At 41.1% G+C, this 14,451-nt stretch overlaps 1 protein-coding gene across 21 annotated transcripts in view; it reads right to left on the bottom strand.

The window, feature by feature from the left end:
• LOC135219359 (trichohyalin-like) overlaps positions 1 to 14,451 on the bottom strand; it is a gene marked incomplete at its 3' end in the record, with an annotated part of 284,115 nt that overhangs the window by 160,000 nt on the left and 109,664 nt on the right. For 15 of the 21 annotated variants that reach the window (XM_064256063.1, XM_064256066.1, XM_064256057.1 and 12 more), the window contains 3 exon segments: positions 9,321 to 9,458; positions 9,642 to 9,734; positions 13,605 to 13,715. In XM_064256063.1, coding sequence (XP_064112133.1) covers positions 9,321 to 9,458; positions 9,642 to 9,734; positions 13,605 to 13,715 — 342 coding nt within the window. 21 annotated transcript variants of the gene reach the window in all.

The raw sequence follows: 14,451 nt of genomic DNA on the forward strand, positions 1-14,451 counted from the left end.
TGGGTGATTTCTGTTTCTGTTTTCAAATTGAGTTCATATTAAAGGAATTTTGAATATTTCAGCATATCTCTGACTTCTTCACAATAGCATGATTTCTGGGCTCAGTTCGTGTCGCTGCGCGAAATATCCTTTAATCCATTATTTCTAAGGTAAATGTACTAACACATACCAGAGAATAAATAAAATAAAGAAAAGGTCAGTACTACTGACTCGCTCACCCTCCAAGAGGGTGTCGGTATGAACACTATGGCGAGTGAGACCACTACCACGAACCGCTTGCCAATAGAAATCTCCCACTACAAAATCCCCACTAGAGGGGAGCCGACCCACAGAGTGGGCAGCAACTACTACTACTCCATCCCATGCTGCCAACTGCTGCGCCTCTGGTGGCCATCCTTTTCAGTTAGCGCACCGCGTATACACGTGCCCTTTTTTGCTCTGTGTTTCTTGTGTCCCTATCTTGGATTTATTCGTCATGGAGCGTACAGCCATCGCAGCAGCTAAGTTAAGTAATCAGTTGTTATTGCTATTTGGTTTTTTCCGCCCTTGAGTCAGTATTTGCCGTTTTTTAGGTATAAATACGGGCTCTAGGTCGGAAGCATGGCAGCATGGTTCTGCCTCGTGGCGGGTTCGTTCTTGGTCTTCCATACCCAGAACCTTCCCTTATTTCATTACGCTCTATTATTAGTTATCTATTTTATGTTAGGGTTCCAGCCTACTGGGTTTATGTCATGCATGCATGTCTTCTTCACCTTGCGTAGGCATCTTCCATCCAGACCCTAGCCACAGCTCTTAGTATCGGCCCCGGCTAGCTTTGAGTGGTAGACTTTCTTTCGAGTTAGTCGTACACTCCTGGATTTTTTCTCCTACTGATTTATTTTCTTTCTTTACGTTAAGTGATTTTGATTATTTATGTTTTAGGTTAGCCTACGGCGTCTGGCTTCACGTAGCCTAGGTTATGTATTATTGGTATCCACCTCTATTGCTTCCGCTCTTCAGTTCGGTTGCTTCTCTATAGCATCTCTCTGATTAGTTGGTTGCTTTATCCTAGGGCTGTATTGTGTTATTGTATTACATGTTACCGCTCCGTGGTCACTACGTGATCACGGAGCAGCCAGACGCCTGTCCAGTCACCTTTCCCTCCTCCCGCTCTTCCATAGGGCCGGGGGGGAGGGTTGGTCTGTCCACGCTCGCTCCACATACCCGTGCCTGCCTCCCTCTCTCCCTAGGCGGAGGGAGTAAGGGGGGCTGGACAGACCCAGACTGGACTCGACCGCTCTCTGGCTTCACGGCACGCTCGGATGACTAAGGGGGGGGACTGGCCTTCCCCCCCTCCGTCGTTACTCCGTCGCTCCGTTGCTAGCTCGAGTCTGTTTCGCCCTCTCGCCCTTTCCCAGCTTACTGGTGCTCTTTAATCTACCGGAGCTCCGGCATCCACGTGGAAAGGTGCTAGTTCACCCTGACGGGCGGACTGCGGCATACAGTTGGTCTTTACTAACCACCCCGTCGCGCTGATATCGCGACACGATCTCCGCCGCGCACCGGACTTAGTCCGGTACGTTCTATGGCTATAGGTTTAAGTATTAGTATTTAATTTAAACTATAGTAAGTTTAATTTAAGCTACCTTAAGCCAAATCCCTCCGTTGCCTGCTCACACCGGATCTCTCCGGGGTTCTAGCCTATTCAGGCGGTAAGGGAGGGGTTATGCCCAAAATTTTTTCGCGCTCTGGCATGCAGCGGAGTTCTTTTAACCTCTAGCCTGTAAGTGATATCTTTTAGGATGCTCATGTATCTTTTCACTTACAGACCACCAACTGTGAGCATCCGGGATGCAATGCCATGCTCCAGGACCCCTGTGGGCATGAAGTCTGCAGATCCCATGCTCCATGCGCGACTCCGCACGGGAACCTTCAAGTCTGGTTTCACGAGACCTGCACTATTTGCTACGATCTGGTGAGCCAGCTCTTAGACGGGGTAAGTATTCCCAACTCCGTTCGCTAATCCCTACAAGGTTATAGTTCTTAAGTTTAATTTTAATCTCTTATTTTAAACTTAAGCTTGTTTTATATGGGATCTCGCATCCTCTATAATTTTAGTTTAACCTATTACTTAAGTTTTAATTTTAAGTTTAAACTTAAAACTAACAAATACCCTCTCTTCCAGGCTCCTGCTGTTAGAGACACCGCCCTGGCAACCCTGCGGGCTTGGGTCGGCGGTTTTGGCAAGAACGCCGCCAAGGGACAGCCCTACATCCTTGAGAAGAGGTTGGCGGTCCTGATCTTCCCCGGCGGCAAGTCAACGGGTTACGTCGACCCAGCAGAGGCAGCCCCGACTATAGCGGCAATTCAGCAGCAGCTCGCCGCTTCGTTGACTGAACCAGGCCAGGACATCTCGTCGGAAGTCGCGACACTGGATCTAAATATTGAACCAATGGTAGGTGTTGACGACCTGTTGGTCGAGGTGAGTACGTTGGACGCCCAAGGGCTTCCCTTGGGCGCCACTGGGTCTTCTACTCCTGCAAACTCTCCAGCTTCCTTCCAAGGCTTTACAGGAGCTGAGCTCCTTTATACTTCTCCTGATGCTTCCGTAAGACCTAAGGTCAAAGGACAGACGGTTGTGAAAACCCTGAGTAAGACGTCGTCGTCGTCTAAAAAGACGTCGTCGGCGTCAACATCTCGCAAGTCTCCGGCTACGAACCCCGGAGCAGAGAGGTCTAGAGCTTCTGGGTCCGGCTCCAAATCCTCAAGGAGTAGATCTTCCAAGGAGAGATCACATACTCCGGCGGAGTCAGCCGTTTCTCCTCTTCCTTTGGTACCTGTTCAGAGTTACCCGACCACCTCCGCAGCAGCTCCGGCTTTGGATCCCAATGCTGGTCTGTTGCAACACATGGGGGATTTGGTCGGTTCTCTCAAACAAACAGTTATGGAGCAGATGTTCTCCCGGTTGTCCGACAGGATTAACTCCCAGGATAACATTATCGCCGAACTGAGCCAGGCTCCGCTAGCTACTCCCCCACCTTTCGGCACAGGTATAGCTCAGCTTCCACCTCATGACTCTCTGCCTCCGTTCTCTATGAATAACCCCTGGAGGGTGGCGTCATACGCCCCCTTCCAGGACGGGCTTATTTCTATCCCGGAGTGTGGAACTCGAAGGATTGAGGACTTCGAGTTCTACCCGGAGGATCTCCAACCGCCGTTCATTGGCTACGCCAGACTCACTGACGCTGCCATGACGCGAGATGACAAGGTCCCTAAAGAGACAGTCCTCTATTCACGTGACCAGGCTCAAAGAGAATGGCTCAGGTGCTTAGAGGACATGGATTGTTCTAATACGAAGATACAACCCTTTAAGAGTCCATTCACCATTTTCACAATGGAAGAGGGAACTCCGCTTCCCTTCCTTACCAAGATCGCTACGGTCACTATCCCAGCGGCCCAAAAGGGGGAGTCGTTACCGCAGCTAAAGGAAGCGGACCCTACATCTCCTTTACTTCCCTCAACCGGAGATTTATGGGAAGACCTGCCCAACACTTTTTCGGCGGGCAAACTCAAACCAGACTGTGCTATGGAGCAGTTTGGTGAGAAGCTGCCTAGACTTCCGGACAGCCTCATTCAGGCGGAGTTTGAGGCCAAGTCTAGGCTGGCCAGGTCTATTAACTCCATGGCCATGACAGAAGTGGCTACCATTGCTTACGGTTCCGAGCCACTATTCAAGCTGATCACCAAGTCACTGACTCAAACGGTACAGTCTGACATGTTTGAGTTCGCCACAGCCAGAACGAATTGTCGGAAGCATGTCCTCCAGGAAGCAACTATTCGGCATGAACCGAATAAGTTGCTTTCATCAAACATCTGGGGAGCAGACCTCTTCCCCGATGCAATGGTAAAGGAGGTCCAGGCGGAAGCTACAAGGCTTAACCAGCCTTAAGGATCGTTGGGGTCTCACTGCAAAAGAGACGCCAAGACCAAGCAGTGAGGGGTAAGGCTCAGAGGAAACCCAGACGTTTCCAGCCTTACCAAAAGAAACAGCAACGCTTCGCCCAGCCTGTTTCAGCTGTTCCGTTGGTGCAGGCGGCCCAACCCTCTACCTCCAAGGCCCAATCACAGCCAATCTATGTGATTTTCCCCCAGCCTCAACCTTCCACCTCTTACGCTGTCTCCCCAGCCTTCAACCAAGTGTTCGAAGGCCAGGCCTTTCAGCAGTATGACCGCTCGGGTAGGGGAGGCAGAGGTAAGCGATCCTTTCGTCAGAGAGGATCAGGAAGGTCCCTTAATAGAGGAAAACACTTCCGGGGAGGCCGCGGAGGCTACCAGCATCAATGAGAACTTCCAGGTAGGAGGGAGGCTGTTTCTCTTCCGCCACCGGTGGGGATTCAGCAAATGGGCACAAAGTATTGTGTCGAAAGGCCTGGGTTGGAGTTGGGTGGCGAATCCGCCCCCACCCAGACCTTTCCTTCAACTTCCATCCAAAGAATTGACGGAGTATGCGGAGGACCTCCTTCAGAAAGGAGCAATAGCGAGAGTCAACAGATTAAAGTTTCAAGGGCGCTTGTTCAGCGTTCCAAAGAAAGGCTCACAAAAAAGAAGGGTAATCTTAGACTTGTCCCGTTTAAACTTGGCCATTCGCTGCGACAAGTTCAAGATGCTCACCATCTCGCAGGTGCGGACCTTACTTCCCCTTACAGACGCATACTATCATATCCCTATTGCAAGACACTTTCGCCCTTATCTAGGCTTCAAGATAGGAGATCAAGCATTCTCCTTCAAGGTAGTTCCCTTCGGTCTGAAGTAGCACCCAGGGTGTTCACGAAGTTGGCGGAAGTGGTCGTCCAACAACTAAGATCGCAAGGGATCATGGTAGTAGCGTATCTCGACGATTGGTTAATTTGGGCTCCAACAGTCGAGGAATGTCGCAAAGCAACACTGAAAGTAATCCAGTTCCTGGAATATCTAGGGTTCAAGATAAACAGGACAAAATCGAGACTCACTCCGGAGTCAAACTTTCAGTGGCTGGGCATTCAATGGAATCTATCCTCCCATACTCTGTCGATTCCATCAGCCAAGAGAAAAGAAATAGCGAAGTCAGTAAAGCAATTTCTAGGACACAAACTTGCTTCAAGGAGAACCCAGGAAAGGATTCTGGGTTCACTCCAGTTTGCATCAGTGACAAACATCTTGATGAAAGCCAAACTGAAAGACCTAACCAGAATCTGGCGCTCACGAGCAAATGTCAGGTCCAGGGACAAATTATCAATCAGTCCCTCAGATTCTGCGGAATCGTCTACGCCCTTGGTCAAAAGTCAAGAACCTGTCAATATCAGTACCCCTTCAGTTTCCTCCTCCGGGGATTACCATCCACACGGACGCTTCATTAAGCGGCTGGGGAGGATATTCTCAGTTCAAGAAGGTTCAAGGAACCTGGTCACCCCAGTTCCGTCAGCTTCACATAAATGTACTGGAAGCAATGGCAGTGTTCTTGACTCTAAAAAGGTTACGTCCGCCAAAGAACTCCCACATAAAGCTACTTTTAGACAGCGCAGTGGTAGTCCATTGTGTAAACAGGGGAGGCTCCAAGTCACGTCATCTGAATCATGTCATGGTAGCCATCTTCTCCCTGGCGGACAAGTTCAGTTGGCACCTCTCCTCCACCCATATAGCTGGAGTGAGAAACGTCATAGCAGATGCTCTATCCCGATCAGTTCCTCTGGAGTCGGAATGGTCACTGGACAACAGTTCGTTCCAATGGATCCTCCGGAGGGTTCCAGGTCTACAAGTGGATCTATTCGCATCCCAAGCGAACCACAAACTCCCATGTTATGTGGCCCCCAACCTGGACCCTCTGTCCTATGTCACGGACGCCCTGTCCATTAAAGACTGGAACAACTGGGAGAAGATTTATGTCTTTCCTCCAGTGAATCTTCTCCTGAAGGTGCTGAACAAACTCAGGACGTTCAAGGGTCAAGTGGCTCTAGTAGCCCCAGACTGGCCGAAGAGCAATTGGTACCCTCTCATTCTGGAACTGGGTCTTCGTCCTCTTCGAATTCCCAATCCCAGGCTCTCCCAGTCAGTACAAACGAAGACTGTGTTCGCTTCCTCAGGAATTCTCAAAACCCTAACTTTATGGACTTCATGAAGTTTGCGGCTAAAAGAGATGCGAATATTGATCCTCAAAATATTCTCTTCTTGGAATCTGATAAAAGAGATTCAACTTTGAGACAGTATGATGCTGCAGTCAAAAAGTTAGCAACCTTCCTGAGAGAATCAGATATTAGAATCATGACAATCAATTCAGCTATATCCTTTTTCAGATCTTTATTTGAAAAAGGCTTAGCAGCTAGCACTATTACGACAAACAAGTCAGCCTTGAAAAAGATTTTTCAACTCGGTTTCAGCATAGACTTGACAGACTCTTACTTCTCGTCTATTCCCAAGGCTTGTGCTAGACTTAGACCTTCAGTGAGGCCTACGTCAGTATCATGGTTCTTAAATGATGTTCTAAAGCTGGCTTCAGAAACAAATAATACGACATGTTCATTTATAATGCTCTTAAGAAAAACTCTATTTTTATTAAGCTTGGCTTCAGGAGCTAGAATTTCAGAACTGTCGGCATTATCCAGAGATCCGAATCATGTTGAATTTCTTCCCACAGGGGAAGTTCTACTTTCTCCGGAACGTAGTTTTTATAGCAAAGAATGAAGATCCTTTGATGAGGTGGGAACCGTGGAAGGTTGTACCCCTTCCACAAGATATTTCTCTTTGTCCAGTATCGACCTTACGAGCCTTTCTGTCCAGGACATCCTCATCCTCATCGGGTCCTCTCTTTAAGAGAGAAAAAGGTGGTACTTTATCTATTAAAGGCATCAGGCAACAGATCCTGTACTTTATTAAGCAAGCCAATCCTGATTCCTTCCCTAAAGCACATGATGTCAGGGCAGTAGCCACCTCAATTAACTATTTCCAACACATGAATTTCGATGATTTAAAAAAGTATACTGGATGGAAATCGCCGACAGTATTTAAGCGTCATTACTTAAAGTCCTTGGAAGCTCTGAAATTTTCAGCAGTTGCGGCGGGTAACATAGTTTCCCCCGACTCTGCTTAATCTTTAGTAGAAGATCCAGTTCTCCTTTCTACCTATCTCACCCAACAGTTCGTCTATACCTGCCATGTTCATCTACGTTTACCTTGAGTCTTAGCTGCTCTTATGATGGTATAGTGGGTGCCCCTTATTTTTTTGCTAGGGTCACTCACAATTGATTGTATATAATGATCTCTTTGATGTGATCCCCTTATTTTTATGCTAGGGTGACACATCTTATTTACAATGGTTACGGGTTTTGTATACTAAGTCATATACATTCCTTTATTATATTATTGTTGAAGTTTGTTCTATTCAATTTATTGTTATAATTGCTTTAATTTCTTTGTACATATTAACTATACACAGATACTAATCTCAACATATATTCCATGTAAGCCCTGTATATATATGTTAAATTTAAGTTAATTTTAAGGAATATTATTAACCTTAAGTTAATTTTAAGTAATATTTCTATTTTGTATCATTGTGTATATGTATATCTATTAGCAATTATATTTCTTCATTTTATGTTATCTTTTATTTGAGACCCTTTTTTGTCTGTTTTATTTTGTTCTTTACAATCTTGTGCTATTTCTCTGGTACGATTTCGCGCAGCGACACGAACTGAGCCCAGAAAAGGGATTTTGACGTAAGGAAAAATCTATTTCTGGGCGATTGTTTGTGTCGCCCGCGAAAATCCCGCCCTGCCCATCCCAACGCTCAAGATTGTCTGCTAACTTCAGGATGGCCACCAGAGGCGCAGCAGTTGGCAGCATGGGATGGAGTAGTAGTAGTTGCTGCCCACTCTGTGGGTCGGCTCCCCTCTAGTGGGGATTTTGTAGTGGGAGATTTCTATTGGCAAGCGGTTCGTGGTAGTGGTCTCACTCTCCATAGTGTTCATACCGACACCCTCTTGGAGGGTGAGCGAGTCAGTAGTACTGACCTTTTCTTTATTTTATTTATTCTCTGGTATGTGTTAGTACATTTACCTTTAATGGATTAAAGGATATTTCGCTGGCGACACGAACCAATCGCCCAGAAATAGATTTTTCCTTACGTCAAAATCCCTTTTTTCTTACTTTTCAAGTACGTACCTTGCAAATTTTCATTGAAACAAATGAGTAAAATATTTATGTAGTTTAAGCACTGGCAGATTCCATATGAAGAATGGGGGAGATTTTGAGAAAATTCCACAACCAGTTATCTTTAACAGAATATGATAAAGAAATGGCACTGTGATTTATATACAAGACATATAAATAAAGTACACGATCAAACAATGGGAAAACTTCAGTTAAGCTTTAATGCAAGCAAGTCACTAGTCAGTAATTGTAATTAAAACTATTCCCTGTTGTTTATGAACACAACAGACATAAAGCATTTTCTACTTGGTCTTGTAACTTAAATTCTATAAGTGACTTGAGATTCTTAGCAGTTTCAAATCTGAATTTGTTTTAGAGTGCTCACTAGTTGCCAATTTTGATACTTCTTATGTGTTGTAGTTTTAAATAGAAAATTAACTGACACTTCCTTCTGCATATAATTATACTGTACATATTCCTTTCATTTTCATGAGGTTGTTTCTAAATACAAGAAAAAACAAGTTAGCTAATGTACACTTCATAGTGACTCATCACAAATTAGGTAAAGAAAAATGTTAAATACTAATCAAAATATTTTATCAATATCTTGAACTGCTATGTATTATGTATAAAACTCCAAGTATAATACTGAAAAACTAGCCTAGGTTTAGGCATCCCAAGTCAAGGTTAATAACCTTAAAAACTCCCTGTAGAGAGAGTATGAAACACTGCAGTATAAGTAATGACTCATTCATAAGTGAACCATTAAGACAATGCCCAAACCTCAAAAACTGAGTTTACAATTCTAGTGTAAAATATCCCAACTGCTTTTTTGTATGTAGTATAGATTATCATATAAAAAAAACCTGTGAACAAAATTTGTCAACTTTTCTAAAAAAAACTGTTAAATAATAGAAGAATGCATCAACAAGAGAAACAAGTGATCTCTGCCAACATTAACTACGTTACTGAGATTGATGCCCATTCTTTTAAGCAAAATTTTAACTACCCACACTTGAAATAGTTACATACTAAAAAAATAATAAGAAAAAGATTAAACTGAATCTGTCAACATAAAATATAACAATAAACGTAAAATGCATGCAAGAATATTTTCAGTAACCTAAATTAAAATCTGATAATTATCATTATCACACCTGTCTACGAAGGTGCTCAGCCTGACCATGAGTTCGACCGACTTCTAACTGCAGGCTAGTCAGCTGGCCAGTAAGGTACTGCATTCGTTCTCCTTTTTGGCTATCTTCTCGTCTAGTGGCATTGAGCTTCTGTTCTAACTGTTATGGCAAATGACATGATTATAGTATGTGATGATTTGTAATTGAAAAAGTCAAGGGTGCATCACTATAAATCTTAACAGTTCAGTTACAGGTTTGATAAAAAGCAGGTTTATCAGGCAAACATAAGCAAAAGATGAGTACAGGTGCTTTCAACGCTAACTTTCATAATTTTAAGCTTACCTTATACAACGTTTCATCCTTCAGCTTCACCTCTTGTCGTGAAGCTGACAGATGACTCTGCAGCTCACGGAGGAGGACACTCTTTTCCGCAAGCTAATTTTAGGTGAGGAAATGGGGGAAGTGGGAGTGGGTTAAGCGCAAAATTCAAGCAATATTTTAAAACCTTAGCACACTTCTTGGATAAATGATAAAAACAACAAACTTGAATAAGGTTGGATAAAATACAATGAAGTTGAATTGAATTCAGTACCTTATTCACTTCACATTTAGGTCTCTACCTACACTACATGCCCAAGTAAGTGCAATTATTGAGTCATAATACTTACTTCAAAGACTGTAATTACAATATGCTATACAGCAACACAGTTTAGAACCACTTAACAAGATCAAGTGAGTCTTTTGTGGAACAAAGATATCTCTACAGTATCTAGCAATTATATACCATAATAAAATTACTACTGTGCTGTGAAACTCTTAATACCTATAGCAAAATGACAAGTCCATAAAATTATCAAGCTGATGTATTGAAGAGTTTAAAAGCTAACAGACTATTTTTACTGTATACAATATTAACAACTTGCAAGAATACCACCCTCTTAATTTTACTTATGACTAAATGCCTGGTATGGATAGACAAAGTATGTGTTGAATAGCTACTATGAGACGGCAGTTCCGTAATACGAGGCCTCTCTGACCAGGAAATAAACAATCTCTTCAGCCAAAAAAAAATTCACAATTCGTTAACTCCGCATAGAAGTCAGAGGTAAATACCATTGAAAAGGGTGGAAAACACAATTCAAACAAAAGTACAGTAGTAAGGCTTGACCTATGAAAATCAATATTTAAAATTCTCATACGTTAATATTAGCTGTACACCTTACTTTCTTTCATTTAGAGCAGCTAACAAGAGCAAGGAAACTGACTAAATAGCATTTCAGCTGTTATTACTGACACTGCAGATCATAAATTTACCATCATTGGAATGACTGAGTGAAGACAAGTCACCTTATCATCATCATCACTGTCAATAATGGTCTGATGTCACCTTTTCTCTTGGTGAACTTTTGTTCTCTGTAAGCTTAGTGGTCCTTAGTTTAAGTGAATGAGTACAGAGCAGTAACACAAGTCATTATGTCGAATGTTATGGATCTATGATTTGCTAAGCCATATCAATCATAAGGATTGGTCTTTTATGGCTTTGGTAAAATGTAACTAAATTCTTTGGATAAATACATATATGAACAGAAATATTTATTGTACTTTGTAGTCTAGATAGTTAACAAACCTTACTCTTTCTAATGTTTGTAGTTCCATCTTAGCATTACTGTCAAAACTATAATCTACTGACTGCTACTCTCCTCTATTGATTGATGGCTTTTTCTTATGATGTTAGATATCTGGATCATGCAGGATGTTTCAAGTCCTCCTGCCCAATGACTGATTCCTAATTTAACCAAAGTCCTTGTTGAATGAGTCCCCTGTCACACTTTGAACAAATTTTTGAAAAATACATTCATCTACATGTATCTTTACTTCTTTCTCTATGATGGTTGTGTTTGTGCCAAAGTACCTGTACACCCTCTTTTTCTTATTCAGTGCATATCAATAAAACCTTTATAATCATGACCATTGGAGCAATCATTTCATGCTGTAAACATATTCAAATAATTGCCTATGTCATATCTTTCAACCAAATTCATGCTGATCACTAATTATGACTGCAATTGCTGTTTTGCAACATATGCCTTATTGACAGTCAGTTTAGTTTAGTCCCATGAGAAAGAAATGTCATCTATACATCCAAAATGACTATTTTTCTGAGACACTGTAGTTGAGCAGATTATAGTGACTAGTGTCTAGAAAGTTCATGTTTAATGTCTGAAATGCACATTCTACTCCTAATGATGAGCATCTGGTCTCCGCAGGAAAATCTTGAATGACTCACAAAGTTTTATATAAATAGGTAGTACCCTAGAGTAACCTGAAGCTACTTAAGATGTGATGATATATCCACATGCTCTCTGGTAAGAATAATACTGATGATATTTCCCTGCAAATAATCTAAATCTCTCGCCATTCACTTTGAAATCAGGTAATATTACATACATATGCTCATCTCTTCTAAATGTCCTGTTTGGGTTGGTGGCTGTTGGTAACTGGCCGTTTACACTGGCTCCATCTTACCTAGAATCCTTTCCCCTACCACTGGGTTGATTTCAAACTCGGCTAATCCTGAGACTATTATGAAGGTGGATCCGTGTGATTTTAATATTTTCTTGTCATTGAAGGTGCTGTCCATGATTCATATGTGAAAATATGTTATTGGGTACATCTTTTTTAACTACCTGAAAGATGTTTCTGCTCAAAGATACACACTGTGCTATGATGTCACAAATGCGTGAGGCAGAGCCCTTCGTCTTAGCTAATGGCTGAGCAGAAGCCTTCAGAATACACTTTGCAGATCTGAATAATACGCATGATGATGGTGATGATACCGATCATTCATACACACCGCTATGTTGTCACAAATGCGTGAGGCAGAGCCTTCCGTCTTAGCTAATGGCTGAGCAGGAAATCTTTCTCTCGCATTCCCCCTTGGAGGAATAATAGTTTTTTTCCTCCAAGCATTCCCCCAACCCTTCTTTCTGATACCAGCAAACCCCTCTTCCCACCTAAAACACTTGAAAAGACAATAGATTTGATACGTTTTATGGCGTGTGACTCACAGACTTTGAACGGCTTCACAGATACATAAACTCTATTTTTAAGAACTAGCAACCGCATAAAAGGGGAATCACTCAATTCAAACACGCATAATTCGGGACCGGACTGTACATAAGTCTGCTCAAGACAAAACTAGGTAGAAAAATGATGGAATATTACAGGTCAGACAAGAAGGCTCATCTAACAGGGGGGGAGGATGCAAAAAATTTTTGCATTACCTATTACCACACTGCTTTTAGTAGCTAATCAACACAGCTAATCAACACAAGCATTTAACAATAAGTAAAAGTAAAGGTGGTTGGAATTTATATGAATACTTTAAGATTATGTACAGGTAACTTGAAAACTTTAGAAATTGCATTGGAAAAAGAGTTTTATGTTATGTATGGTATACATAAAGAACAACTTCATTCTGTAATTACATCACAAATTGTTCCTAAACAGAATACCCTAACTGGAATATTTTCTTTCTTGCATAATAAAAAATTCCCCAAAATTGTTCTTTTTACCTTAAAGATATCCATTAAACTGCAGTATTTAAATTATCTTCCTTGCTTTGCATATATGTACTAGAAGTGAAATGTCACCTACACTAACTGACTCTATAAATATAGTATACAATGTGTTTAAACAAATTCTTTGCACATATAGAACTATGTACTATATGTACTTGGAAAGAAGCTGATACTGCATTTCTTACTAAGTATACATGTAATGGTAATATTTTGTTATTGATTCCATAATAAGATAAATAATGAACGAATACTCTGCTTTTATTATATGTATCTTAAACAATAATGATAGTATGAACAAAAAGCATAAGAGTGAACCAGTTCTTTGGCATATGATTCTACAGAGGCCATGCCTTTAGAAATTTGAAATTAAAAAATACTTGATACTTCATTATCAAAGTGGCCATGAATAACTCTAAGAGGGCTTACTTAATGGAGCAACACTGCTGTTATGGTCTGAATTCAGTTACTTGTAACTGTTCATTACTAGTGACTAACATCGGCAGCTATCAAATACAATGAAACTATTAATCAATAATCACAAAACCAACTCTAGAGACTCTTGATATATTAACTAAAATATTTCATAGTTAAAGGCAAGGTAATAATAGAAGCATACAAGGGAATGGCAAAAATAGCAATACAATAATTATGGGGAAGTACCATTTTAAGGATATAAAAGCACTGCAAGATATTTGGCAGAATCAAAAGTCTTTCATTAACTGACCTCATTCTGCAATTTAGAGACTTGTGCTAACAGCTGTGAATTAGAGTAGTATCCATTTGGTGGTGATGCAGTAGACTGCTCAGTCATTGCTCCTTTATCAATGCTGTCAACCTGAAGATAAATGTCCATTAACATGAAACCTAAAATATGGTATAATAAAGTAGTAGTAAACAGTACAGTGTACTGAAGTATGTTTAAAGTAAATTTTAAATAATCTTCGACCACTTAGGTTTTTTAACATTGCTGTTTATGTATATATCACCACTGTTGTTCATTTGTTATTTTCTTCCTTCTGTTTCTCCTTTTCCTTACATGAGCCTCCCATTCTTTGGCTGTTTTCGTTGAAAGCTAATGGCATTTCCCAATTGGTAACAAAATTCACTGATAAAGAGTAAAAACCAAAATTTAAATGCTCAATTTAACAAAAAATATTTAACATCTCAGGTTTATGCAGTTTTGAAACTAAGCCTACTGCTTTTCTCTATAAAAATGCTGGAAATTTTCATGAATTTCATGTAACATAAACTATGAGAAAATTTAGAGACATTACCTAATTGAACTCTGATACCTATGTCACTACATATTTCATACTTTTGCATTCCACCACCCTTTCCTATTTTTTTATATTCCTGCAGTGACCAAATTAGAGATATTCTTAATATACAGTCTATATGCAAGCCTTTCTAGTGATAAATTGAAAAAAATAGTTTTCTATAATTTGCACTCATTACAATTGAGCCTATTTTCCTTTTTTACATCTGTTTCCCATTTGTAAACTCTGAACAGAGGAAATGACTAAGGATAAAAAAGATTAATCAAATTACAACCATAAACCTTAATGGTACAC

Source organism: Macrobrachium nipponense, chromosome 1 (genome assembly GCF_015104395.2).
Source record: "Macrobrachium nipponense isolate FS-2020 chromosome 1, ASM1510439v2, whole genome shotgun sequence".
NCBI lineage: Eukaryota > Metazoa > Arthropoda > Malacostraca > Decapoda > Palaemonidae > Macrobrachium > Macrobrachium nipponense.